The sequence below is a fragment of the Sphaeramia orbicularis genome, chromosome 9 (assembly GCF_902148855.1).
Source record: "Sphaeramia orbicularis chromosome 9, fSphaOr1.1, whole genome shotgun sequence".
Lineage (NCBI taxonomy): Eukaryota > Metazoa > Chordata > Actinopteri > Kurtiformes > Apogonidae > Sphaeramia > Sphaeramia orbicularis.
Genome location: NC_043965.1, coordinates 5,256,645 through 5,282,897, shown reverse-complemented (window position 1 = coordinate 5,282,897; position 26,253 = coordinate 5,256,645). Strand labels below are relative to the sequence as shown.

The 26,253-nt window shown below is 38.3% G+C and overlaps 1 protein-coding gene across 1 annotated transcript in view; it reads left to right on the top strand.

Moving 5' to 3' along the window:
- The window catches only part of fras1 (Fraser extracellular matrix complex subunit 1), a 1,008,712-nt gene that overhangs the window by 450,051 nt on the left and 532,408 nt on the right, over nucleotides 1-26,253 (top strand). Inside the window, exon 18 of the mRNA XM_030143455.1 lies at nucleotides 24,556-24,696. Within this exon, the coding sequence (XP_029999315.1) occupies nucleotides 24,556-24,696 (141 nt within the window). The remainder of the gene's footprint in view (nucleotides 1-24,555; nucleotides 24,697-26,253) is intronic.

Genomic DNA, 26,253 nt, shown 5'->3' with positions numbered 1-26,253 from the left:
TTACGCGGCATAAATATACACACTGAAAGCTTATAATTAGGGATGCACCGATACGAGTATCGGCATCGGCTCCGATACTCAGTGTGTGTACTCGTACTCGTACTCATAAAAGTAATCCGATACAAATGCACCGATACCACTTACGGCTGTGTGACATTCATAGTTTAGTGCAGCAGGTACGAGGAGGAGGAATAATGTGTGTGGAGTGTGACGAGTGTGGAGATTTTTCAAAATAAATGACAGTGATAAAAGTAACGCTGACTGACAGTAACATTACAGACACAGACAGATACGGACGCAGCGTTCTGTCCGTCCTCTGCGTACATTCCATCCGTTTACCAGGTGCTGGTGGATGTGTAAACAGAATGAGAATACCAGCGGGAGTACGGAGCGGTGCGGACCGCCGCCAACAGAAGTGAAAACCAAACTTATCACTCATTTCTCTTTTCTCTTCCTGCTGAAGCTAAACTTTTAAACCTTACCAGTGAAAACGCTGCAATATTAGTATCACATTAGTGTTACCTCTGTCGTCTCCATGTTTGTTATTACTGACTTTCTTCTTCCTCTTCTTCTCAAAAAACTTTCCTCTTCTTCGTGGTATTTGTCCAGTATGGTTAATTCAGAGCGGCGCCCCCTGGTGGATTAATTGAGAAACGCTCATTCCAACACATTAAATGTCAGTAGCAGCACTTTGTTCCAGTCAAACTAATGACAACGACAATAAAGCACATTTACAAAAGGAACTAAGAACTGGAATGGGATTATTAAGTGCTCGTATCGTTACTCGGTATCGGCAAGTACTCAAATGTAAGTACTTGTACTCGGTCTGGAAAAAAGTGGTATCGGTGCATCCCTACTTATAATGCGTACAGATCACACGCCAATTAAAAGTGGTGTGTTATCTGTACGCAGTCCATGATACCATGTTGATATACAGTGATCCCTTATTTTTCGCGGTTAATGGGGACCGGCGCCCCCCGCGAAAATCGAAAATCCGCGAACTGGAGCCGGAGCCCCCCGAGCCTATCCTAGACCTAGGTACATGTATGTATGTATCTATAAATAGTATATAAGTACTGCAAATGTAATAATTATGAAATAAATGAGATATTTATAAAAGAAAACAATGATTAGTACATGTATACATGCATATATATAGATTGGATACATGTACATGTACGTACTGTAAAACATCTGAAAGAAAAGAATGATTAATAACACAAGAAAATGTCAGTCGGATATGTACATGTACATGCACAAAAATATATACCTAAATTTAATGTACATGTATACAAATGATAATACGTACTACATGTATAAATTACATAAAAGAAATTACATATAAATATATTTTATGAATAAGTAAACAAAACACACACACGTGCATATGTACTAACAGCTGATAAATATTCTCTCCTCTCTTCATTCGTGACGCTTATCCATCGTATACGTACACATGAACACACGCACATCTACTCCCAGCTCTCTTTTCCTCTCATACGCACAAGAAACGAATCAGTTCTCTCTCTCTCTCTCTCTCTCTCTCTCTCTCTCTCTCTCTCTCTCTCTCTCTCTCTCTCTCTCTCTCTCTCTTTGGTCTCGAGCATCAACACACACAAACACACGTACATGGGCATGCATGAACTGACATTTCTACATTTTCTCTCTCTCTCGCTCGCTCTCTCGCTCTCTCTCTTTTAACATTTTTATATAAAATAACACCTACATTAGACTCCAAAAAAGATCCGCGAATAGCTGAAACCGCGGAACTTAAAGCGCGAATTGGCAAGGGATCACTGTAAGACCATTTCAAGCGATGTTTTCACAATAAAATGCACTGACACCTAGGCAGTTTTTCATGTCCTAATTTGAGTCCTATTTTTGGCCTCAATATTTTATGAAAAATTCATTAATTTTGGGATGGCTCAGAGTAAGAGTATAATTTTTTGCATTCATCTGAGGTCATCATTAGGTCCATCCTGGTGGTAAATATGTCTAAATTTCTCTTTTATTATTGGGTCTAGAAAAGCTGGAAAAGTGCCAGGTAACAAAATGTACCCAGTTTTATAGAAGTTTTCATAGAAGCACTCAGCTCCTCTGGTCAGTTTATATTGCCCTCATGAGCAACAGGAAGAACAGATTTCAACAAAAGAGAAATTGGCCAGACCTGATTGAAAACACCCTCCATTCAGGTCAGATTCACCTCAGATCGAGGTGATTAGAGGCGTATTATTAGCCGGATATCTGGACTCATCTTCAGTAAATATCTCACCGAACCTTATTATTTATCTAAATGAGTTTCCGGAGTGTGATGAGTCATACATCAGACCTCTCCAAGGTAAACCGGCTTTGACTTTTTTACTCTCACTTTTTGGCTTGTCAAACAGAAAATTGGGTTTTAAACTGCTTTTCACCCCGGAGCTCAATTGCTCATCAGCTATTGTGTCTGACTGAAAGCCACTTATCAAGTTTGCCTTCACGCCAAGCCTTTTCGAATTAGGCTCGGCGCACGGGGAGTCGCGGATCACCTCGATAAACGACGTGTCATTAAACCGCCGTTCACAATTACATGTAGAGCAGTTGTCGCCGCTTTTATTCGCAGCGACAAAGGTTTCTACGGCGGAGGGCCATCGGGTTCAGGTGCACAATGGGGGCTATTGTACTTGTCTTTGTGCTTGTGTTTAGCGTTGACGGATCCTCAGACCTCTTCGGTACTAACCCGTGTCCTGACGAGGAAGAGGGCGGCGCGTAAACATGCACGCCAGACCGACAGACTCCAGCTGTAACGTACACACACCTATAGCCAAACGCAACACGCACACTTTGATAGAAGCTGACGAGCAGGTATCAGGTGTCGGAGAGGAAATTCTGGGCTGTAAATCGCTCTGCCCTCCCGTCACCATCCCTCCTGTGCAGACCGAGATAGCAGCAGCTGTGTGGGAGGATGGATGCGGCTTGACAGGCAGGTCGAGCTGCACCAAGAGCTAACGCTGCAGCTCTACTGTTTCTGATCGCTACTTGTAGTCGCACAGGCTTTCTGAAACTTTATGAAGCTGTTTAAGGAGGATTTAAATGATTTTACAGCACAAAGAATTAGACACAGTCCTCCCCCCTCTCTGTGGGGTCTGCTGGTTGGCCAGGCCTTGGGGCGCTCTCGGTCGGTCCCTGATCCTTGGAGGGAGTGCGGTTGTGGTTGCATGTTAGGGTGACCCAATAATTTGAGAAAAAACATAAATTCACTTGTTATGGAAAAAATATTACTCTACTAATTCGTCTATAATAAAGAAAGATAAGTTCAAACGTTCAGTGTCAAAGAAATCCTTTTATTTGGAGCTCCATAGAAAGAGATACCCCTCAGACAAAAGACTGAGACGGTCTGAACCCAAAAATACAAAATCATCCTGTAGTCTTCTGTCTCCCATGAGAAAATGATGATGTGTGGAAAGTGTTTTGGTTAGTGTCAGGAACTCAGAGATAAGACCCCTGTGAGAAATGTTGGTTTGGCCTTTGTGGTGGAAAAATTTACTTTTTATATTTTATACTCTTTATATTTTATACTGTTAGTACGTCTTCTTTTAATGCTGAGTCATTATTCATTATGTGTGATGTTTACCACTCTGTAACACCCCCGACCCAGGAATGGAGTTCTTTCTTGCCATGAGTTAAAACCCAAACACCTGAATGTCTGAATGTGTAGATAGAGGATGGCGCCTGCACTCCAGATATGATCCAAGCAAGGTTAGAGTGAAGAGGTCATCATGACCTCTTCACGGAGCAGAGAAGGAGTAGTATGGGGTGGTACGGTGTACGTAAGAAATGACATCATAGTTTGAGGGGGTTGGATTTGGTTCTATATAATCTTTAGTTTTCTCTTGTTTAATCAGACTTCACTTACAGAGTTTCTCTGTGATTGACTTCTCAATAAATGCATTTATTTATTTTAACTCTAACTTTCTCTCCTCCTCTTTGTGTGTGGGTTATCAGTTGAACATTTCCATAACACCTTCTACTCTGGACACAACACAAAAGAGGTCCAAACTGCTCTGTAATACACAGTGACATGAATATATCTGAAATACCTATATGATATATGAAATATATGAAATATATGAATATATATGGATATAAGTAATTTTGCCATTACACAATGAAAGAAGTCTAGGCACCTTCCCAAATTGTTCCAAATGTCACTTTATTTTATTTTGCAAAGTTTTAGGTTGATATATTCAGTGAATGGCAGTGCTCAAGATAGGTCAACCTCACAATGTATTTTCGTTATTGTCATATTGTGATAAAGAATAATCACAATTTTAGAGAACTTCTTTTCTCTCAGATGATTAACTAAGAGCGTCAATCTGACTCAAACTACATTAAATAACCATTTGCTAAGTTGTATTATCCAAAACAAAAAAGGAAACAATTCAAATAAAATATTTATATTTAAGGCGGCCTTACACTGTGCGAGTTTAGAGACGATTTCTCACTCGTGCGACTCTTTCTGGGATCGGGCCAGATGTGCCTCTAATCATGTGTCGTGCTTCGTGCAGTGTACATGGGGTAAAGAGAAGCGATTAGCACCTAACGACCACCTCACAACCAGCAATCGTGTGTTCGCAAGGAAAACGGAGCTGTTTGAAATCCTGCTTGCTCCTCGTGAGGGTATCGTACTGTCAAAGCAGTGCCACGAGCCAATGTGCCTCAAATTCTCACACTGTGCATGCGCGAATACAATAATAGCCAGCTACTGTAAGCTAATTCTAAGCTAACAGTAGCTGGCTATTGGCCTAGTGCAGTTTAGCTTTTGCAGCTTACCTCTAGTTCTCTTTGCTGTAGGATGACAGCCCATACTGTCCACATCTGGCCAACCAATTCCTGCACCAAACACGTCACCGTCTTTTCTTCTTTTTTGATTCCCCGCAGATAATGGTACATATTGCCAAAGCAGCTCGTTGGTTTTTGCTTAGCACGACCATTTCGTGACTCACGCCAATACACAATCGTCTATGCACTTTCGGATTCCGTGGTATTTTAACGTTGTATTTCCGGATACAACACTCGAACGTGTCGTGCGTCCTCTGATGTATGGTCCTACAGTGTGAGCAGTCAGGTCGCGTACGAGCATCGGTTCGTACAGTGTGAGAACATGAATCGTGAGTCTGACCTTACGAATAATTTGCACAGTTTGAGATGAAGCTGCGTGCAACGATCGAAATAATCTCACAGTGTATGGCCGCCTTTAGGGTGGCCCAATAATTTGAGAAAAAAATAAATTCAATGAAAGAAGTCTAGGCACCTTCCCAAATTGTTCCAAATGTCACTTTATTTTATTTTGCAAAGTTTTAGGTTGATATATTCGGTGAATGGCAGTGCTCAAGATAGGTCAACCTCACAATGTATTTTCGATATTGTCATATTGTGATAAAAAATAATCACAATTTTAGAGAACTTCTTTTCTCTCAGATGATTAACTAAGAGCGTCAATCTGACTCAAACTACATTAAATAACCATTTGCTAAGTTGTATTATCCAAAACAAAAAAGGAAACAATTCAAATAATTATAATTATATTTAGAGGGCTAAACCGACAATGCGTACACTCATACTTACAGATCTTTGTTTTTCAGCCAGTTGTCATGTACTTTCTCCAGCTTTTCAATGACATGTTTCTTCAGAGTTGTCGGAATAGGTGCATTTTGCCACACAACCAAGAGCTCGTCAATTGTCTCATGACTGGCATTTCGGATGGATTTGCTCTCCTTCAAATGGTGGTGGAAACGCTGCAACACTTGCTTTACAGTTGGTAATGGTTTGTATCTTGTAATAGTCTCTCTGTCAGCATAGCCAATCAAATAAATTTCATTAGTTTGTCGTGTGGATGCCATAGTGAATGATCTAAACACAAGAACTGTGGAGAAGACGAGGTAGGATGGTTAGAGGAAAGATGATATCTTGAGCACTGCCTTCTTTTCACCCTATCACTTAGACATTTTGCATAGATACACATTTCATTGAAACAAACAAATTGAGAAGGTGCTTTGGTTACTACAATGAAGTTGGATTTTCTGAACCACACTATTGCATGTCTGTGTTCTTCACCTCAGTTTGTTTGCCTGGTTCACTCTGTCACAGCAGATGAATGTGAACAACTGATGTGTGGATTTGTTACTGGTATAATTTGTTATAGGTGTTATTTGTGCGAACGTGGTATATGATATTTTGTTCATGCTTTCTTTTCTTATATTCATCATTTCATAGGACTTATGTATTTCATTGTTGTGTTTTTTGGGTTTTTTTTTTTTGTAGTTTTGTTTGTTTTGTTTTTTTTCTCTCTCTTCTTCTCTCGTTTACTCAGTTCTGGTTGTAGTTATTGTTACCGTTATAATTGTCTCCATGGTTGTTACTGTTTGTATTGTTCATACTTTCTTGTGAGGGTCTTTGCCACCTTCTTTTTTTCTCTTGTTCTCTCCCCTCTCTTCCCCGTTGCATCAAACGCTCTTGCTGCTCAAACATTTGTGCAAACGTCTGCATCTGTAAAAACCATATCGCTTTGACGATAATAAAAACAGCACACACAATTTCCATGATTCTCTCCTTTCACTTTGGACTTAGCGCTTTAATTGACACTGCTCATTTCTGTCCAATGGATGAACGACCTCAGTACACGTGGTTGTGTTTACAGATTTTGGTCCACTTACAAAAATCTACAATGTGAAAGTGAAAAGCAGTAAAAAAAAAAACAAACACATTTGGTCCATCCCAAAGCAAGTGGACTGTCAGACTTTCCTGGTGTGAATACACTCTTAAATTCACTTTGTAGAAACCTGCAGGAACCCTGGTTTGACACTTTAGAACACAGGTGGCAAACATGCGGCCCGGGGGCCAAAACTGGCCCGCTGAAGGTTCCGATCTGGCCCGCGAGATGAATTTACAAAGTGCAAAATGCAAAAAATTACCCTGAAGATATTAACAGTCAAGGGCATCAAACTCAAAAATGATAGCGTAATAACCTAGAAATAATGACTCCAAATGTTCTTCTTGGTTTAATATGAGAAAAATAATATATTATGTCTATAAAAAATGGCCACACCATTTTTTTCTCTTTGATTTATTGCAAAGAACATTAAATTCTGATATCCTTTAACAATAAAATGTCAATAACCTGAACAAATGTGGACAACCTGGAATGTCTAAAGAAAAATAAGTGCAATTTTAACAATATTCTTCTTGTTTTGTGCCTTGGTAGATCTGTGCACATGTATAAATCATAAGTTGAGGCATAAAATTGATAAAATTGTACTTATTTTTCTTCAGAAATTTAATTTTTTTGCAGTTATTCACATCTTTTTTTGTTTTGGATAGAAATAGTTTCATCATTTAATGTTAATTTTTGCAATAAAAAATTTGGAGTTATCATTATTTATAGGCTATTATGCTATTATTTTACTGGTCCGGCCCGCTGGAGATCAAATCGGGCTGAATGTGGCCCCTGAGAGAAAATGAGTTTGACACCCCTGCTTTAGAATGTGTGGCGTTTACCCTCGGTGTGAATGCGTGTTTGACATTTCACCAGTGAGACATAATCCACTTGTGTTTCCTTTGCAGCCGAACTTTGTTCTGCACTAATATAATGATCCACGTTGTAATGTACCAGGAGGATCATTTGTGGAAGGCATCAAGGAGCACTCACTCCCCCAAACTAAATCAGAACCTCATCGACTTCACCCCGCGCGCACCTCGAATTATGACCCTATCAGCACAAAACGAAGTAATGAATCTGTTTCTCTGAGCGCGTGCAACAGATAATGTGTGATGAGAACGCCTGCGCACACGAATGTGGAATCAATATGCGCCCTCCGCCCCGCTACAAATTAGATATCCAAGCTGCAATAAAAGAACGAGAGGCCGACGATCGTTCTTATTCTTGTCTCTTATTAATGGAATAAGTTTGACAGCAGCCTGTTTAATATGCCTCTGACTGAGGGTTCGGGTTTGACGGCTCATATGAAGCTTCGTGAGTACAGCGACCAGCCGAATGTTATTTACGCACATGTGCAGATGTGACCAGTGGTGTCCTCGTGAATTCGTGGAAACATAAGGCTCTTCCCATGCCTCTGCAAATGACGTAAGCCACCGTGTGGGATATAGAGTAAAAGGATTTAAATGTAAACACATGATGCGTTGTGACACCCAGGACGGCCATGTTGGATTTTATTTGGAGCCCGTGTCAGTGGATTGGAGCTGCTGTACAGGCTGCAGGAGGTCTCAGCTCAACAAATGTAGTTATTTGCAGGGTACAGTTTGTTGGGTGGGTTGGGGGGGGTGCTCAAGGGCTCAACCCCCCCTCTGGTTTTTACATCCCTACTTCTGCTCAATGAATTTTATCCTCAAGAGGGAACAGCCAGCCAATGTAAATAACAGCAGGTTGTGACAGTTTTCTTCCACCTACAGTATATTCTACATTACTGGCACTAATCTCAGAATTCGCGAACATCCCCATGCAGTGGGGCACCATAAAAGGGGGGGGGGGGGTGTTGAATGTGCCCAGCATTTGTGTGTCCAGTGGATACAAGTTAGAATTTTGTGAAAATTTCATGTAAGATCTGCTGAACAATAGAGGAATAGATCCCAGGAGTTGGACAACCCCCCCCCCCGTCTGTTTTTTTTGACAAATCGCACGCTGGTTATTTGTGTTTTGAGAGGTTTTTCCATCGGTCGATTCCATAGATTTTTATGTATAGATGTATCAGGAATTCCGTCCGTACAAGATTTTTGTCCATCGCATTTCTCGGACACTATTCACCCAGTTCTTTTCAAATTTCACACACGTTCTTTGCATGTGCCTTTTTCTGAATTTTTGCTTTTTCTTTTTTTTGCTTTTTGTTGAAAAGCTTTTAAAAAGATTGAATGTTAGGATTCAAAATTAAACCCTTGGTAGGCAGGGTATCAGTGAGCAGGAGGAGCAACCTGGTGGGGGTATTGGTAAGCTCCGCCTACTTTTTAACTGGTTAAACACAATATTAGGAGCATCTTAGTAGACCACATTATAATGATGATCCGTAGTTGGTCCCTCAATAATAATAATAATAATAATAATAATAATAATAATAGTAATAATAATAATACATTGGTTTTATATAGCGCTTTTCTAAGTACTTCATTTCATTTTTTCATTTCATTTATTAAGATCCCCATTAGCAACTGATGATTCAGTTGCTATTCTTCCTGGGGTCTCCTCTACATTACATTACAATTTTAAATTTTAACATTAATTTTACACCATTCACACACACACACACACACACACACACAAACAGGACATATACAACAGCCCAATGCAATTAAAATAAACAAACAAAATAAGTACTATACATTCGTACTTCTTCACCAAATAATAGCTGTCTGATACAAATGAGACAAACAAAATAAATGCTATACATTTGTACTCCTACACCAAACAATAGCTTTCTGATACAAATCATGAAACATCTTTCAATATTAGCAATACTCATTCCATTTCATGCCTGTTGTGTAAACAAAAAAAGTTTTACGTACTCAAAGATGCTTTACAGTAAACAACCAAGGGACAAACATACCTCAAACGGGTAAACAGATACGAAGTTAAAACTAAATGGTGATTGAAGAACAAATACAGAGACAAATACTGACAAAAAAACCCCAAAACAAAACACATAAAATACTTACTGTAATACTTAAATGTAAAAACTCAAAAGCACAGACCAGACATAACCTTTTTATTTTTCTACTACACACAACAGGTACAATGTCAGCCAAAAAAGTCAAGGTCTTTGGGGGAAAAAAATTGCAGTTTTGAGAAAGTCTGGGAAAAGTCATGAATTTTTACTTGGATAAAGAGCAAGCACCGTGAAACTACCTTTATGTCCTCTTTCATTATATCATAAATCTGGCCTTGGGTCTTCCTTTAGACCTCCTGCCTGGCATTTCCAACCTCATCATCCTTCTACCAATGTATTCACCCCCCCCCAAAAAAGATAAAAACTAATAAAAAATGCAAATCTGCTAGGACCTCGGGCCAAATCAGACACTCTGACTGCGGCGGCGTTGGCTCAGGTAGAACGGCAGCCTGCGTTCGCCGCCGGCTGTCACGTAATGTGTACACAACAACCCGATTCATCTGACAGCGCTCTGAAAGAATCCTTAGAGGAGTAATTATAAATACACACCCCAGTGCATACAGTGTACGACTCGCTTAGAAAACTGCACACACACTCTGGGTTGCAGTGGCCGGGTAATGACAGACCTTTTGTCTTTGCGCCGGCAGCAGCAGCCGTCGGGTTCGCGGCCGGGCTCAGCTGCCAGAGCTGATAGCGGCGCTCAGCTATTTGTCTTCGCGCTGCCAAAGCTCACATCAGAGGGCGCACAAAAGGCCGGTTTCAGGGCCGCCGCGACGCTCCCGACATGTAAATAATCCAGGTAGAGGTTGCAGCTATTTCAGGTCAAGTGTAAAAAAAGACCACATCAACAGGATCGCCGACATAGTCGCTCGTGGTGGTAATTCTATTTTGGTTCCCCTCATTAGTTTGTTAATACATTTTCCGCTCAGATGGTTCTTGTTTGTTCTGTTTTGATGCCTCTGTGTGTTTTGTCTGTGTTTACATCCCAGTTTCTTGAAGGCAATATCTCTTTAGGGGGGAATTTCATCAAACTTGGCATAAATACTGCAAATTCATGTCAGTGTTGGAGACAAATTCGAGTTTTGCTTCTCCACTTTTTGTCTCTTTAACCTTCAAAGACCTAAACAACCACCATCGACCCAAAGTATCTACTGATCTGAAATGTTTAATAACCGTCGAACCGTGAAAGTCCAAGTGTTGAGTTTATTTATTCATTTATTTCTTTTATTTCTAGGTATGTTTAATACCTGTTGAACCACTGATCTTATCAATACATGTAAATAATTGGTGTAAAATGTAGATTCTTATCTCAGTGTTGTGGAGCAGTTATGTTTTCATCTTAAACATCGAATCGGAACTTCAAGTCCAAGCGTCTAGCTTATGTATTGATTTATTTCTTTTATTTTTTAGGTAGATGTAAAGACTACAGTTGCCAAATAAGCCTATCTTCTTGACGACAAAAACTCATTATTCAAAAATGGAAAAGACTGTGAGTTAATTTAATATTTCAGAGTTTCTGTTGAAAAATAACTCCAATCTAAACCCTCAGACACCTAAACATCCGCCAGTGACCAAAACCGTCTACTGATCTAAACTGTTTAATACCCGTTGATCCACTAATCCTATCAATACGTGTAAATAATTGGTGTAAAATACAGTTTGTCTTCTTTTCATGGTCATCAGATATGACCCACTTGGACGTTCAGAGGCTCCATAGTTACCATGGAAACACTGTCATCTTCTACAGCATTGATTCACCAGTAAAACCCACGGAGTTGGATCAATGACAGTGGATGGACACACTGGGTTTATGTTCAGTTATTAATATATATTTGCTGGAAAAGTCACTTTTTCTTAAATCAATATAGGAAAATACCAGATTTTCACTGAAAAAATGCAAAATGAAGAAGATAATATTATGATAAATCACTTAAGAAAGATTGCAGGGTGGGGAAGCAAAATTTACAATATTTTGAGGCAGGGATTGAAAGACAGTGTATGACCAATTAGTTTATTGAAAGTCAGGAGAATTTATTTGCCACAAGAAAATGTACATAATAGAAAATGTTTTTATTCTATGTGTCCTCCTTCTTTCTCAATAACTGCCTTCACACGCTTCCTGAAACTTGTGCAAGTGTTCCTCAAATATTGGGGTGACAACTTCTCCCATTCTTCTTTAATAGTATCTTTAAGAAAGTGGACATTGCTGTGTGATGTTCTATTGGTAGCATGTTCTAAAACGCCCCAAACAGCAGAATCCAGAGGGTTTAGATCTGGGCTAGAAGGCGGACATAAACATGATTCCCAAAAATTGCTAAAGTTGGATTTGTTGCTGTTGTCAACAAGTGTTTTGGTGTTCTTGTGTAAGATTTTAACTTCAAATCATATTTTACTGCATTTCTAACGCTCTTGTTGTCTACCTCAAGCTCAATTGCCATTTTTCTCATGGATTTGGTTGGATCCTTTAGGATTTTGGATTTGAGAGCTTTAATAAAAGCTTTGGTTTTTTTGTTGCTTTTTTTGTTGCTTCCTCCACTTCCAGACTTTCTCGTAATAGTTTTGCTCATAGTCATTCTCTTCTTTCCATTATAAACAGTCTTTATGGACACTCCAACTATTTTTGAAATCTCCTTTGGTGTGACGAGTGCATTCAGTAAATCACACACTCTTTGACGTTTGCTTTCCTGATTACTCATATGGGCAAAAGTTTGTGAAAAGGTATGGATAATAGTGTTAGGTATGATTATGACATCAATATATGTTTGGTTTCAAAACAATTGACGTAGTGCCTGCTGAGAAAAAACAACTAAACGTTCATTGTACATTTTGCTTCCCCACCCTGTAAATAGAGAGAAGAAATGCAATTAATTTTCATGTTCAGTTAAAGATATAGACCGCTTCTTCTCCAGTTTTCTCTATTTGGATTGAAATAACCTTTGAATTTACTCTGAACTTCAATGAACATGTACATGATCAGTGAATTAAATATAAGAAACATACAAAATGGAGAGGATAGTATTACTATAAATGCTGATAAATCACTTAGGAAAGGTTAAATATAGAGAAAGATTTGTTTTGAATATAGAAAAATAGTTGTAGTCTTTAAGGGTTAAAAATAAACCTCCTCTCCAGACCCTAACCACATATATTTCACACACTCTGATCCTTTATTTAATTCAGTCAGAACCATCACTGATCATTTGCGGCAGTGTGTTAATGCTGTCGGTCACAGTCTGTCAATCCACTGAGGAATGAGAAACATGACGTGTAGCTTAACTGTGATCATTGACTAAAAACAGAACATGGCAACTGACAAGCATATGTTGAGCTTAGCTGGTCTGCTGACTCCAGCCAGGATTTAAAATGACTAAAAGTAGGAGGTTACAGCTGCCAAAACGTCGCTGTCGGTGCGTTCAGGCCGGCTGTCATTCGTCATGGTCAAACATTTGGAGCGTGCCCATATTCTGATATTTATGGTAAATGGGTTCTGCTATGAAACTGGTCCTAAAAACAGGACAGAGGAGCTAAAAATTCAAACCACATGTAGACTGTTTGGGTCTATTTTTAAGAATAAATACTTATTGAGATAAAAGAGAACCTATTTTTCAGATAAAATACATTTTTATATTATTTTACACTATATTTAATACAAAAATCTGTGTGTAACAAAAAGATATAAAGGACATGAAAATTACACACTATCATTTTTACCATATTTCATTAAAAATTCATTAATTATGGGATGACTCAGAGAAAGAGTATCATTTTTGTGCATTTATCTGAGGTAGGGTGGTCCTTACATGGGGTCAAAATTTTTTTTTTGGAAATGCTCGACTCTCACCCCCTACATTTGTTAGGATGCCAATAAAAACAAACTGCAAAATTTCAGATTGTTTTGAATATTTCCTTGAATATTTCCAAAATCGTTAAATATTGCATAAATTTCACTGTTCTTACAAATGCACGCCACATTACAAAATGGAATGCAACATTGCTTTTATTAACACCCACACATTAACTGCATGTGCACAACTACACAATATATCCATAAAAAGGAACAAACAAGCCAAAAAAGTTCATGCATGTATTCGCAAAAGATCGTAGAACTCAAGTCAGAATTATCGTCTTGTCTTCAGTTGAGTGATCATAACTGTTGTCACATGTACAGGGTGGGGAAGCAAAATTTACAATGAACATTTAGTTGTTTTTTCTCAGCAGGCACAACATCAATTGTTTTGAAACCAAACATATATTGATGTCATAATCATACCTAACACTATTATCCAAACTTTTGCCCATATGAGTAATCAGGAAAGCAAACGTCAAAGAGTGTGTGATTTGCTGAATGCACTCGTCACACCAAAGGAGATTTCAGAAATAGTTGGAGTGTCCATAAAGACTGTTTATAATGGAAAGAAGAGAATGACTATGAGCAAAACTATTACCAGAAAGTCTGGAAGATACTATTAAAGAAGAATGGGAGAAGTTGTCACCCCAATATTTGAGGAACACTTGCGCAAGTTTCAGGAAGCGTGTGAAGGCAGTTATTGAGAAAGAAGGAGGACACATAGAATAAAAACATTTTCTATTATGGACATTTTCTTGTGGCAAATAAATTCTCATGACTTTCAATAAACTAATGGGTCATACACTGTCTTTCAATCCCTGCCTCCAAATATTGTAAATTTTGCTTCCCCACCCTGTATATTACAAGTATGTTACAAAATAGCAAGAAACAAATGAACAAAAATAGTGTCCTGCATTCATGACTGAATATTGAACTGAAAGATGCATGATGATAATGTTGATGAACAACCACTGTCACTCTGGAGCACTGAGCAGCATGGCCTTTCTTGCATCGGAGTATTGTCTGTGCTTCACTCAGATTGATATGTTTTTACTGTCAAAGACATACCACGACTAAAACACTGAACAGTGATTCCACACAAATTGTGCACAACAGCAGCTTTTGGGGTAAACCCAAAATTAGGAGATGAGGTCAGCAAATCCAAGTAATATGGACATTTGAAGCTTTATCTAGTGATGTGCTGACTGGGTAAAACCACCATATGTGGTTACCAACAGTCAGAATACGTAATGCCGAGATCTACATGATCAAATGAACCAATTTCAGCCATAAATCATTAAACAGCATGCCAGAAGCCTGGTACATAATGCAGCATATAACATGCAAAAAATACCGAATACGGTTAACTGTGTTATATTTTAAACTTCTTGAGCAACCTCTAAATATTGGTTAATGTTCCTAAAATTTGCCAGAATTTTTTTTTTTTTTATTTATCCTAACAAATTGGTGGGGGGAGAGCATGAACATTTGAAAGTTGAAAAATAAGGACCACCCTAATCTGAGGTCATCATTAGGTCCATCCTGGGGGGAAATATGTCTACATTTACCTTTTATTATTGGGTCTAAAAAGCTGGAAAAGTGCCAGATACCAAAATGAACCCAGTTTCATAGAAGTGCCCAAATGCATGGACCAGTGTTAGTGACTATTCGGACATTATTTAATTTATCTTTGACTGCAAGCATCCAGTTGGGCTTCAGAATGAACCAGAGGTGGTAGAAGTACACGTATGCTTGTGTACTTTGGTAAGAGTGGAAGTACAAGCTCAAATGCTAAGGAATAAAAGTAAAAAGCTGATTGTCACATCATCCATGTCAGTATTGGTTCTCCTGATTTCAGATTCTCATTTAATAGAAGGCATCTTTTCTCTGCTTTTCTGGCTGCATCTATTGTCTGTTTTTTATCTCACTGGTCGATAGGCCATGAGCTGTTGTGAAGGCGCTGTGCGCAGCATTGTCAACTTTGTTGTCATTATCATCTTTGTCAGCAATTTCTTCAAACATCTCCAATGAAGCTACTGGTTAGATCCATTTCAAAATTTTTATGTATGATATGGAGGTAGGTGATATATACTGCCCACAATAATATGGTAAATGTTGATTGGATGATGTGCAGTTTTACAGTATCGAGTATTCATACTGTGGAAAAAAGAATACAAACGGATGATGCATAGATGGTAAACAGCCTTTCCACTGGTAAGGTTTTCATACATTTCATACAAAAAATCATCACCGTCACATTAGACTTATTATACATATGTATAACACTGGTCAACAACAAATTTATTGTTTAAGTTTTTGGAGCTGATTTAGGATCATTTTGGTGTGCTGAATCCAAAAATACATTAATTTTGCTCAATCAGGTCAACTTTCTGAACTATGCTACATATTGGCTTTTGAACATTTTTGCTTACATTTATGGGCATTTTCACATCATGTGATACAAAATTCTTTCATATTTCTTGCAATAAACGAGTTCTGAAGATTTGACTTTTGCCAATTTATGATTAATGTTTTTTTTTTAATATTACAGGTGAATGAAATGGCTTCGACTAGAAAATCTTGCAAAAATAAGCCTGACGTATTCTGCTACATCTGCGCTGAATACATCATTGTACCTAACAGGTACAATGGTGAAATGATTTTTTTTTTCTCTTAAAACCTATTTTGGGTGAGAACTATATAAAAAAATCAACTGATAAAGTCACAAAAATGTAATCAATTTTGTGAGAAGATCAAATTTTTCAAAATCAAATTAGCAAAAAAACCTGACCTGATTGAGAAAAACAGATGTCATTTTTGGATTTAGCGGTGCAAAATGGTCCGAATTCAGTTGAAAAAACCTAGACAACTTGCAAAAAACATTTTTTTGTAACCCAGTGTTATATATAATAGACCAGGACAAATATCCTGCCCTCTCAAATGAAAGGTTGCGAAGCTTCAGGAGGTAGAGAAAAGTGTAAAGTTTCACTTTCACTTCCACGTACGCGCCACGGACTGTACCCAGTACCACCCACTTCTACTGGGAGACTGATCTGCATCCAGACCACAGGACTGGAACATCGAGACAGAACCTGACAACCTCGCAAATTCAACTTGTTATTGATTCTTGATAGAACATGACCCTGAAATACAGATATTGTTCCTATTTTTCATTATCTTTTACGTCACTACATCTGTCATCACTGGAGACTGAGATGGATCTTTATGCCAGGAAGGTTCCCTATGATGCAAAACCAAACATTAATATTCTCCATTCAATGCTTCAAGAACATACAAGTCTGTTTTAAACGTAAGGAGATGAAAGTACAGATATTTGTGTTAAAATGCAGGAAGCTGAGGTAAAAACAAATACTGAAGTGAAGTCCAGATACCTGACAAATCTACACTTGTGGAGGATACAAGTAGAGACACGAAACAATGAAGCTGCAGTGAAATATAACGTTGCCTTTTCTCTTCAGTGTCTAATGCTCAGATTTGTTTTGCTGTGAAAACTCAATATAGTCACATTCATGTTCATTCTTGCCACCGCGTGAAGCTCTGTTCCCTCATGAAACTTTAATGTCCAACTTGTGTTTCTAAATGTTCATCCACATCCTTCAGATAGAAATCATTCTGGAATGATCTATCGAAGTGTTGGGTTTCCTTATCTGAACCTCCCAGTCCAGCAGATCCAAACTCAGCATCAGAACAGGCTTCAGAAGTCTGTGCTGGCATGAAGCCGTCTTGGATCGGTCTGTCTGATTTGGCTGCTGGCCTTATTTCGGTGTTACATTACTGCAAACTGGCAGAGCTGAGGAAGAACTCTGGAGAATCAGATTCCAAAAATGCCAGTAGGGTTTGAACCAGCAACAGCAGACCTACTGCAAGATAACACACATAGTGGGGAACACTGGCAGGAGTTCATGCACAGAAACAGACCTTCATTTTGTTTCCCTTTAGAGCAGCGTTTTTCAACCTTGGGGTTGGGACTCCACATGGGGTCGCCTGGAATTTCTAGTAATTGATTTAAAAAAAAAACTTACTGGGCTATAGAGCGCACCTGAGTATTAGCCGCATCCACCAAATTTTAAAAGAAAAAAATATTTGTACATATATAGGCCACACCTGACTATAAGCTACAGGTGTCCACATTGTAACATAAGATATTTACACAGAAAGATGGCAAACAGAAAGATTATTTAACCCTTTCATGCATACTGGTCACTACAGTGGACAGTTCTTCTCCAGCTGTTCTCTTGTATATTCATGGGTTTTGTTGTTTTAGTTCCATATCAGCCAACACAGTGGACACTTATGCACATGTAACTTTGCTGTTCTTGATAAACCTGATCTGCAGTAGCATGTTTGAGTGTAAATCAATTGTTATTAAACTGTAATTATCATTTTTTTCTTTAACAAAATGGGTTTTTTGTATATTATCTCCATGAAGTGAGTAAGAACTAGTATTAGAGTATGTTTAAATATGAGAAAACATCAGATTAGCAGCATTCAAAGTGTTTATATTTCATAGTTTTCACTGTATATCAGTAAATATATGTTTCTTTGCTTCAAAAATTAAATGCATCGTATCCATTTGAGTGGACATTTTTGCAGCTCCATGAAAAATAGGTTCATAAAAAGCTGTCAATTGCGTTGTTTTTTTTCATGCTTAAAGAGGAATAAAAACAGGGGAGAAAAATCATGATTAAGGTTCTCATAATTCATGCATGAAAGGGTTAAATATTTATTTCCATACCATAACTGCTGTTTTCCAAACAGTTCCTGTAACACGGCAGTAAAACGGCAGGAACACAGCTGGTTAAAAAAACCCAGAAAAGTCACTGATCTCTATCTCCATCTTCCTTCGGCGCATTGAAACCACTGCTGTCGTCTTCTTCAGTGTCAGAGCTGAACATCCTCAGAAAGGCTCCGTCACACACCTCAGTCTCTCGTCCGTTATCGCTGTCGTTGTCACTTCCGTGCTGCAGCTCTATTTCCTTCTTGGACGCCCAGATCGGTTGCTTTTAACTTAAAAGCTGCATCATATGCATTTTTTCATGTGCATTTTTTCATGCCGCAGGGCAGATGGTAGAGCGGGTCGTCCAATAACCGAAAGGCTGGTGGTTCGAATCCCGCTCTGTCCTAGTCAGTCTATTGTGTCCTTGGGCAAGACACTTCACCCTCCCTGCCTCCAGTGCCACTCACACTGGTGTATGAATGTTTGGTGGTGGTCGGAGGGGCCGCAGCCACGCTTCTGTCAGTCTGCCCCAGCTGTGGGTACAGATGTAGCTTACCACCACCAGAGGGAGAATGTGAGAGTGAATGAATAATGGGTCAATAATGTAAAGCGCTTTGGATGTCTAGAAAAGCGCCAAATAACTCCAATCCATTATTATGATGAGGGTTTGTGCCTGACACGCAAAATGACTGTTAAAAGTTCAGCTTAAAACTTCTCCTCTTCATCACCTCTTCCATCTGTCTGTCTCGCTTTTGCGCTTCCTGCTAGAGCGCCTCCTAGAGGCCGGTAGCCAGCAAAAATCTATACTTGAGCGGCATTGTTGGATAAGCCACAGGGTTCAAAGCATGAGAAGAAAGTGGCGGCTCATAGTCCGGAAAGTACGGTACTAATACAAAATATATGGTGCGTTGACAGAGACAATCCTAATACCTAACAGACATGACAAACTGTGTCTGAAACTGCAGCACTGTGGTTCTGTTTATCTGTCAAATGTTCATTGTGGTCAGTTTCAGATGCTGCAGCTCTTTCATAATTCATAGTTTCAGTTCTTGTTTGTTCAGTATTAATTGTCAGCCTTGTAAATCACAGCTGGACTGACTGTACATATCCTGACCAAGGAAAATAAAATTCTCACTTTGCGCAGTCATCTACACCTGGATTTACTGCCTCTGTCCAGAATAATATATATTGTGTTATATGTTAGGCCTGTAACGGTACACAAAATTTTCGGTTCGGTACGTTCTCGGTTTTCAAAGCCACGGTTCGTTTTTTTTTTTTTTTTCGGTTCGGTACGGGAAGAAAGAAAACCCTTCAAAATGTCTATTAATGCATTTATGAATTTTTTTTTACATTTTCCCCCCAATTTTTGGAGACAAAAGAATATAGAAAAACAGGAAAAATATAATTCTGCTGCTACAAATCAAATAGAAAATAAAATTAATTATTAACTATTAATAAACGGTTTGGTTCAGTACGTGTACCATTATAGGTCTATTATATAGACTAAATGTTGTCTAAAATTAACGTTTAATTTGCAACATAGTATAGCAAACTATGACATGATCAAAAACAAATTAATTTTAGCCAAAAAAAGTCTCTGTTTTGAATGTCTGGGGTCGCCAGAAACTTGTGATGTTAAAATGGGGTCACCAGCCAAAAAAGGTTGGAAACCACTGCTTTACAGTAAGAAGTCCTCTGTAATTTAGCATCAATATGTACTTTGCTGCTAAAAACAAATGTTTAATGCACTGGTTACATAATGACATGAAAGTCATCCATATATGTTACATCCACGTTTATGCACATGTGGTGTTTAATGTGTCGGAGGGAACACAATGTTTCCAGGCCAAGGATCAGAATCTGGGACCAGATTAGGGGTCATGTGTGATGGCTTTGCAAAGCAGTGACTGGGAATAAAAAAATAAGTTTCAGATTCAGTGTATTTTCCAATTTTTTAGTGTAGAATTTACCGAACTGATTTAGCAAATACAATCAAATTTTATTTACACTACCAGCCAAAAGTTTGGACTCACCTGGTTTTTCTTTGTTTTCATGACTATTCCCATTGTAGATTCTCACTGAAGGCATCAAAATCCGTGTATCATTCGTTCATTTGTTTTTCAATTTAAAACCGAAAAATAAAAAAACAAAAAAACAACTCATTTTTTTGTTTTTCATTTTCAAAACCGGAATGAAAAACGGGTAACAGTTCGTGTTTACGTTTCCTGATTTGGTGCTCAAATGAAAAATGGAAAAAACAGATAATGACCGTTTCATCCGATTTTGCTATTTTCATTATAGTTCAGTCGTCGGACCCGGAAGTAGTCGTTACTAGGGAAAAAATAAACAAACGGAATCATGGCCGGACTGGAGGAATATTTGCTATAATTAAGCAGCTGTTTGATACGTACAGAAGCGTATTGCATTCACACAAAAATAAATTCGGCTCTGTTTTTCTGAATTAACGAGATTATTACAGAGGTTTTTATTTATTTATTTTTTTTGCATATTATCTGAGTGAGTAATAGCTAGTATTACAGTATGTTCAAATGTGAGAAAACATCAGATTAGCAGCATTAACCTCCTGAGACCCAGGAAAGTGAAAATTTTAGCTTTTTTCCATTAAACAATTGTCTTGATTGGAAACTGCATAATGCAACATTTTTTTGTTTGTTTGTTTGTTTGTTTTTTCAAATACATTTTTATTTTTTTATTTATTCATTTGGAATGTCCTTTGCAATGGACAGCATTTTTTAAGTGAAACTGTCACACTTTTGTCCCCTACAGAGGACAGAAATGCATTGCTGGGTCTCAGGAGGATAAAAATATTTTTATTTCATAGTTTTCACATAGTATGTCAGTAAATGCGTGTTTCTTTACTTCAGAAATTACACGCATGGTGTTCAGCTGAGTGGACATTTTTGTAGTGCCGTGAAAAATACGTTCATAAAAAAAAAAAAAAAAAAAAAATCACGTTGTTTTTTTTTATGCCTAAAGAGGAATAAAAACACTCAGGAAAAAAATCTTGATTAAGGTTCTCATAACACTGGTCAACAACAAATTTATTGTTTAAGTTTTTGGAGCTGATTTTGGATAATTTTGGTGTGCGTAATCCAAAAATCACAGTAATTTTGCTCAATCAGGTCAGCTTTCTGAACTATGCTACATATTGGCTTTTGAACATTTTTGCTTACATTTATGGGCATTTTCACATCATGTGATACAAAATTCTTTCATATTTCTTGCAATAAACGAGTTCTGAAGATTTGACTTTTGCCAATTTATGATTAATGTTTTTTTTTAATATTACAGGTGAATGAAATGGCTTCGACTAGAACAGGGGTTGGCAACCTTTAACACTCAAAGAGCCATTTCGACCCGGTTTCCACGGAAAAGACAACACTGGGAGCCGCAAACACTTTTTGACATCTGAAATGAAGATGTTAGCCTATATATACCGTAAATTCTGGACTATAAGCCGCTACTTTTTTCCCACACTTTAAACACTGCAGCTTATACTCCGACGCAGCTTATCCAACCATTTTATCGGTACCATGGCTTGGTGCCGCGGCACACCTCGGTGGTGCCGCCGCGGTGGTGCCTCGGCTCGAGGTGCTGGTGGTGCCGCGGCACCGGTGGCACCCAGTTGTGGCACTGTGGTGCCATGGCACCTGACACTGAGCCGTAGTACTGCAGTGCCATAGCACCTAGCGTTGGCCCCGAGGTGCCGCGGCACCTTGGTCATGCCATGGCACCTGGCATCATTAAATGTTCTATTTTCTTCAGATATTTTTCTTTTCTTAGATTTCTCCATACTTGGCCTACCTGGGGTTGAAAGTCTCGATAAATGTACGGCGTTTTGGCGGGCTGTCGGAGAGTGTGACGCATATTTTGAGCGACGAAAAATAATACTATATATATATATTAGGCCTGTAACGGTACACAAAATTTTCGGTTCGGTACGTTTTCGGTTTTCAAAGCCACGGTTCGGTTTTTTTCGGTTCGGTACGGGAAGAAAGAAAACCCCTCAAAATGTATTTCATACATTTGAATTTTTGAACATTTTCCCCCCAATTTTTGGACACAATAGAATATAGAAAAATAGGAGTAATATAATTCTGCTGCTATAAATCAAATAGAAAATAAAATAAATTATTAATATTACTAAATGTATTTTAAACATTAGTATAACACTTTTCCCTGAAAGGTAGTTTTGAACAAACAACAAAAATCTAATCACAGTTCTGTCAATTCACAGTCTGCATAAAAATATCAACCAAAAAATTCTGCATGTAGTTCACCATTAACAGGAGGGTAAACTGGTATTCTGTTTTAACAAACTGAAGAGCAACATTGACAACAAACTTAACCAAATAATTTATTTTAGGACAGAGAACAAACTGTTTAGGACACTTTGTGTACTCGTGTGTGTGCTAGTGTGTGCGCGTGTGCGCACACGCAAGGTGCGATTTGTCTGGGGGATGGTTTGTTTGTTTGTTTGTTTTTGGTCGGAGCCGGGGGGGTGCGGTCCGGTCCATAACTAACGTAACTAACGCTGGCGTGAAACGAAAGTGAAACTTCATTTTTATATACTTTCAACGTCCAACTCCGAGTTCTATTCCTCTGGTATACAGCGTGCGTGAGAGACAGACAGACAGACAGACAGTTAGTGTGTTTTAGAACTACCGTAGCTCCCAGGGGCCACACAGCGTTCGTCTTATCTCCGTCTCTTTCCTCGTTGTTGTCTTTCACCGGGACCTGAAGTGATCCCAAACTGGACTGTACTGATGGTGGAGGGTCTTCAGTCTCTTCCTTCCAGGTTCTCATCATATTTTTTTTTTTTTTTACCTTATATCAGCTGCTATTTCGTGTTTCGGGTCAATGTATGCGTCCTTAAATATGTCCGTGTGAAACTTGCGCGTATTTAAAGTTCCGCATCAAACAATGTCTTTCGTTCCTTTTTCTTTTTCTCAACAGACTGTGCCGTTTCGGTACAGCTGTGTACCGAACCGAACAGGTGTGTACCGAAACGGTTCGGTTCGGTACGTGTACCGTTACAGGCCTAATATATATATATATATATATATATATATATATATATAATTTTATTTTAATATTTCGAGATCACAATAATCTTACAATTTACAACTACAATTAAACGAACAAACACAAATGAAATACTTTGTTCAGATATTGTGCAGTTTTGGTGTCACAGGGCATTCCGCGCATGCCGGCTGCCGGCTGACACGTCAAGTGCTGTCAAACGTCTCTGAAGAAGGCGAATGCTGATCACCGAAATTGCACAAGGTCTGAAGAAAGAAGTTAAAAACTTTGACTTAATAAGAAGACATGATACACGTTTTTGAGACAAATAACATACACTTCAGTCGGACACTTATAATTTATTTTCCCAAGCCATGCAGAGCCGCAACATAAGGATGAAAGAGCCGCATGCGGCTCCGGAGCCGCGGGTTGCCGACCCCTGGACTAGAAGATCTTGCAAAAATAAACCTGACGTATTCTGCTACATCTGCGGTGAATACACCATTGTACCTAACAGGAATCAAGTCACAAGTTTCATAAAGTGTGCTTACCAATCTTATTTTGGTATTAATTCTTATATTTTGTGAGAAGATCAAATTTTTCAAAATCAAATTAGCAAAAAAACCTGACCTGATTGAGAAAAACAGATGTTATTTTTGGATTTAGCGGTGCAAAATGGTCTGAATTCAGTTGAAAAAACCTAGACAACTTGCAAAAAACATTTTTTGTAACCCAGTGTAATTCATGCATGAAAGGATTAAAAGGGTGACAGTAATTAACTTTTTTTTTTTTTTTTTTTTTAATTTACTTATTGGACCAAACTACTGAGGAATAAACCATATGAGACTAAACCAAAGCGTGTATCACTGATTTGACAGTCTGATGTGGGTTTAGTCACCACTATCCATATGGAATTGACCCGTGATAAGTTATCAGTGCTAATTCTCCTCCTGGTTTTGGTTGAAAATTGTTGAAACAACTTCAGAGAATGCATGGCTGTTTTCTAAAGCAGCAACATGTAGGTTCCATTTACTTGAATGCATTTTTTTTTTTTTTCTAGAAATGCCACCTTTTTCAGAACGTTCAGCAATTTAGAGTAAAACCATGTTTCTGTCCGAGAAAATGGTTAGGATTGTCATTTTTGGCAATTTTTGTTTTGTGACAGTGGGAAAGTATTGAGTGGGCTCAGTGTGGGATTGAGCCTCCTCTGTCTCTTGCTGTGGCTTTATTTTGTGGTGAATAATAAGAGTTTTTTTTTCTTCTGTCCTTTTCAGAGTGTCACCCCTCCTGCTGGCAGTGTACCAGGTCATCTGCAGACAACTGTACATCCTGTCCCTCCCCGTCCAACCTGCACGAGGGCCGATGTGTCCCCGACTGCCCGCAAGGCTTCTTTATCCAGGACAGCCAGTGCCAAGGTGACAGCACACACATCTGAACCGCCATACATCACAGGATACTCATTTATATAAGCGCATTCCCCCGGATCCTGAACAACCTTGACCCTAAAGCCGAGTCTTAACCCACAGACAGACCTCGGAAGGAGTTTGGAATGGACAAAAACATCCAAACTTTCCCAAAAAATGTGCTCATTTTCAAGGTTAGAGTGGGAGAGTGGCTCAGTGTATAGCATCCCTGCACAAAGGCATATTATCAAGCACTCAAGTACATCCAAAAATATCTTTATACTCTGGCAGATGCAGAGGGAAAAAAAAAAAAAAAAAAAAACACAATAAGAAAAGAAAATAGTAGCTGCTGCGCATTATTACAGCAGATAGTCCAACAGAAAAGTAAACAAGATATACAGTATATACATTTATATACACTACCGGTCAGAAGTTTGGACTCACTTGGTTTTTTCTTTATTTTCATGACTATTTACATTTATTTGTAGATTACACTGAGTTACAAAAAAATGTTTTTTTGCTAGTTGTCTAGTTTTTTTCAACTGAATTAGGACAATTTTGCACCGCTAAATCCAAAAACGACATCTGTTTTTCAAAATCAGGTCAGGTTTTTTTTTGCTAATTTGATTTTGAAAAATTTGCTCTTCTCACAAAATATAATAATTAATACCAAAATAAGATTGGTAAGCACACTTTATGAAACTTGTGACTTGATTCCTGTTAGGTACAATGGTGTATTCAGCGCAGATGTAGCAGTATATGTCAGGCTTATTTTTGCAAGATCTTCTAGTCGAAGCCATTTCATTCACCTGTAATATTAAAAAAAAAATCATAAATTGGCAAAAGTCAAATCTTCAGAACTCATTTATTGCAAGAAATATGAAAGAATTTTGTATCGTATGATGTGAAAATGCCCATAAATGTAAGCAAAAATGTTAAAAAGCCAATATGTAGCGTAGTTCAGAAAGTTGACCTGATTGAGCAAAATTCATGTGATTTTTGGATTCAGCACACCAAAATGATCCTAAATCAGCTCCAAAAACTGAAACAATACATTTGTTGTTGACCAGTGTTATCGCTGAAAGCATCAAAAGAATGAATGAACATATATGGAACAGAAAAGTGTAAACCTCCACCAAGGCAGATCATTGTGTGTGTTGTCCCCCCCCCCCCCCATCACCACCAAAATTTAATCATTTGTTCCTTGTGCCAGTATGACCATTTCCTGAAAATTTCATCAAAGTCCGCCCCCATTGATTCAATTAGTTGAGTTGGCACAGTATGTGTGGACACACCAGGAAACCCAATCATTTTTTAATTTAGTATGAGTAATAATAATAATAATAATAATAATAATAATAATAATAATAATAATAATAATGAATATATCTGTAAATCAACACCATATTTACATTCGTCACCATGTTTATGGAATGACTTCTCGTGTCATCTCATGAAACTTATATATGAGTAATTGAATACTGGTGCTTCTATCTGAACCCATAAAGACCCAAACAGCCGCTAGTCGCTTTTCCATTGACCCTCAAATTGTGCAAATACAACTTGCGC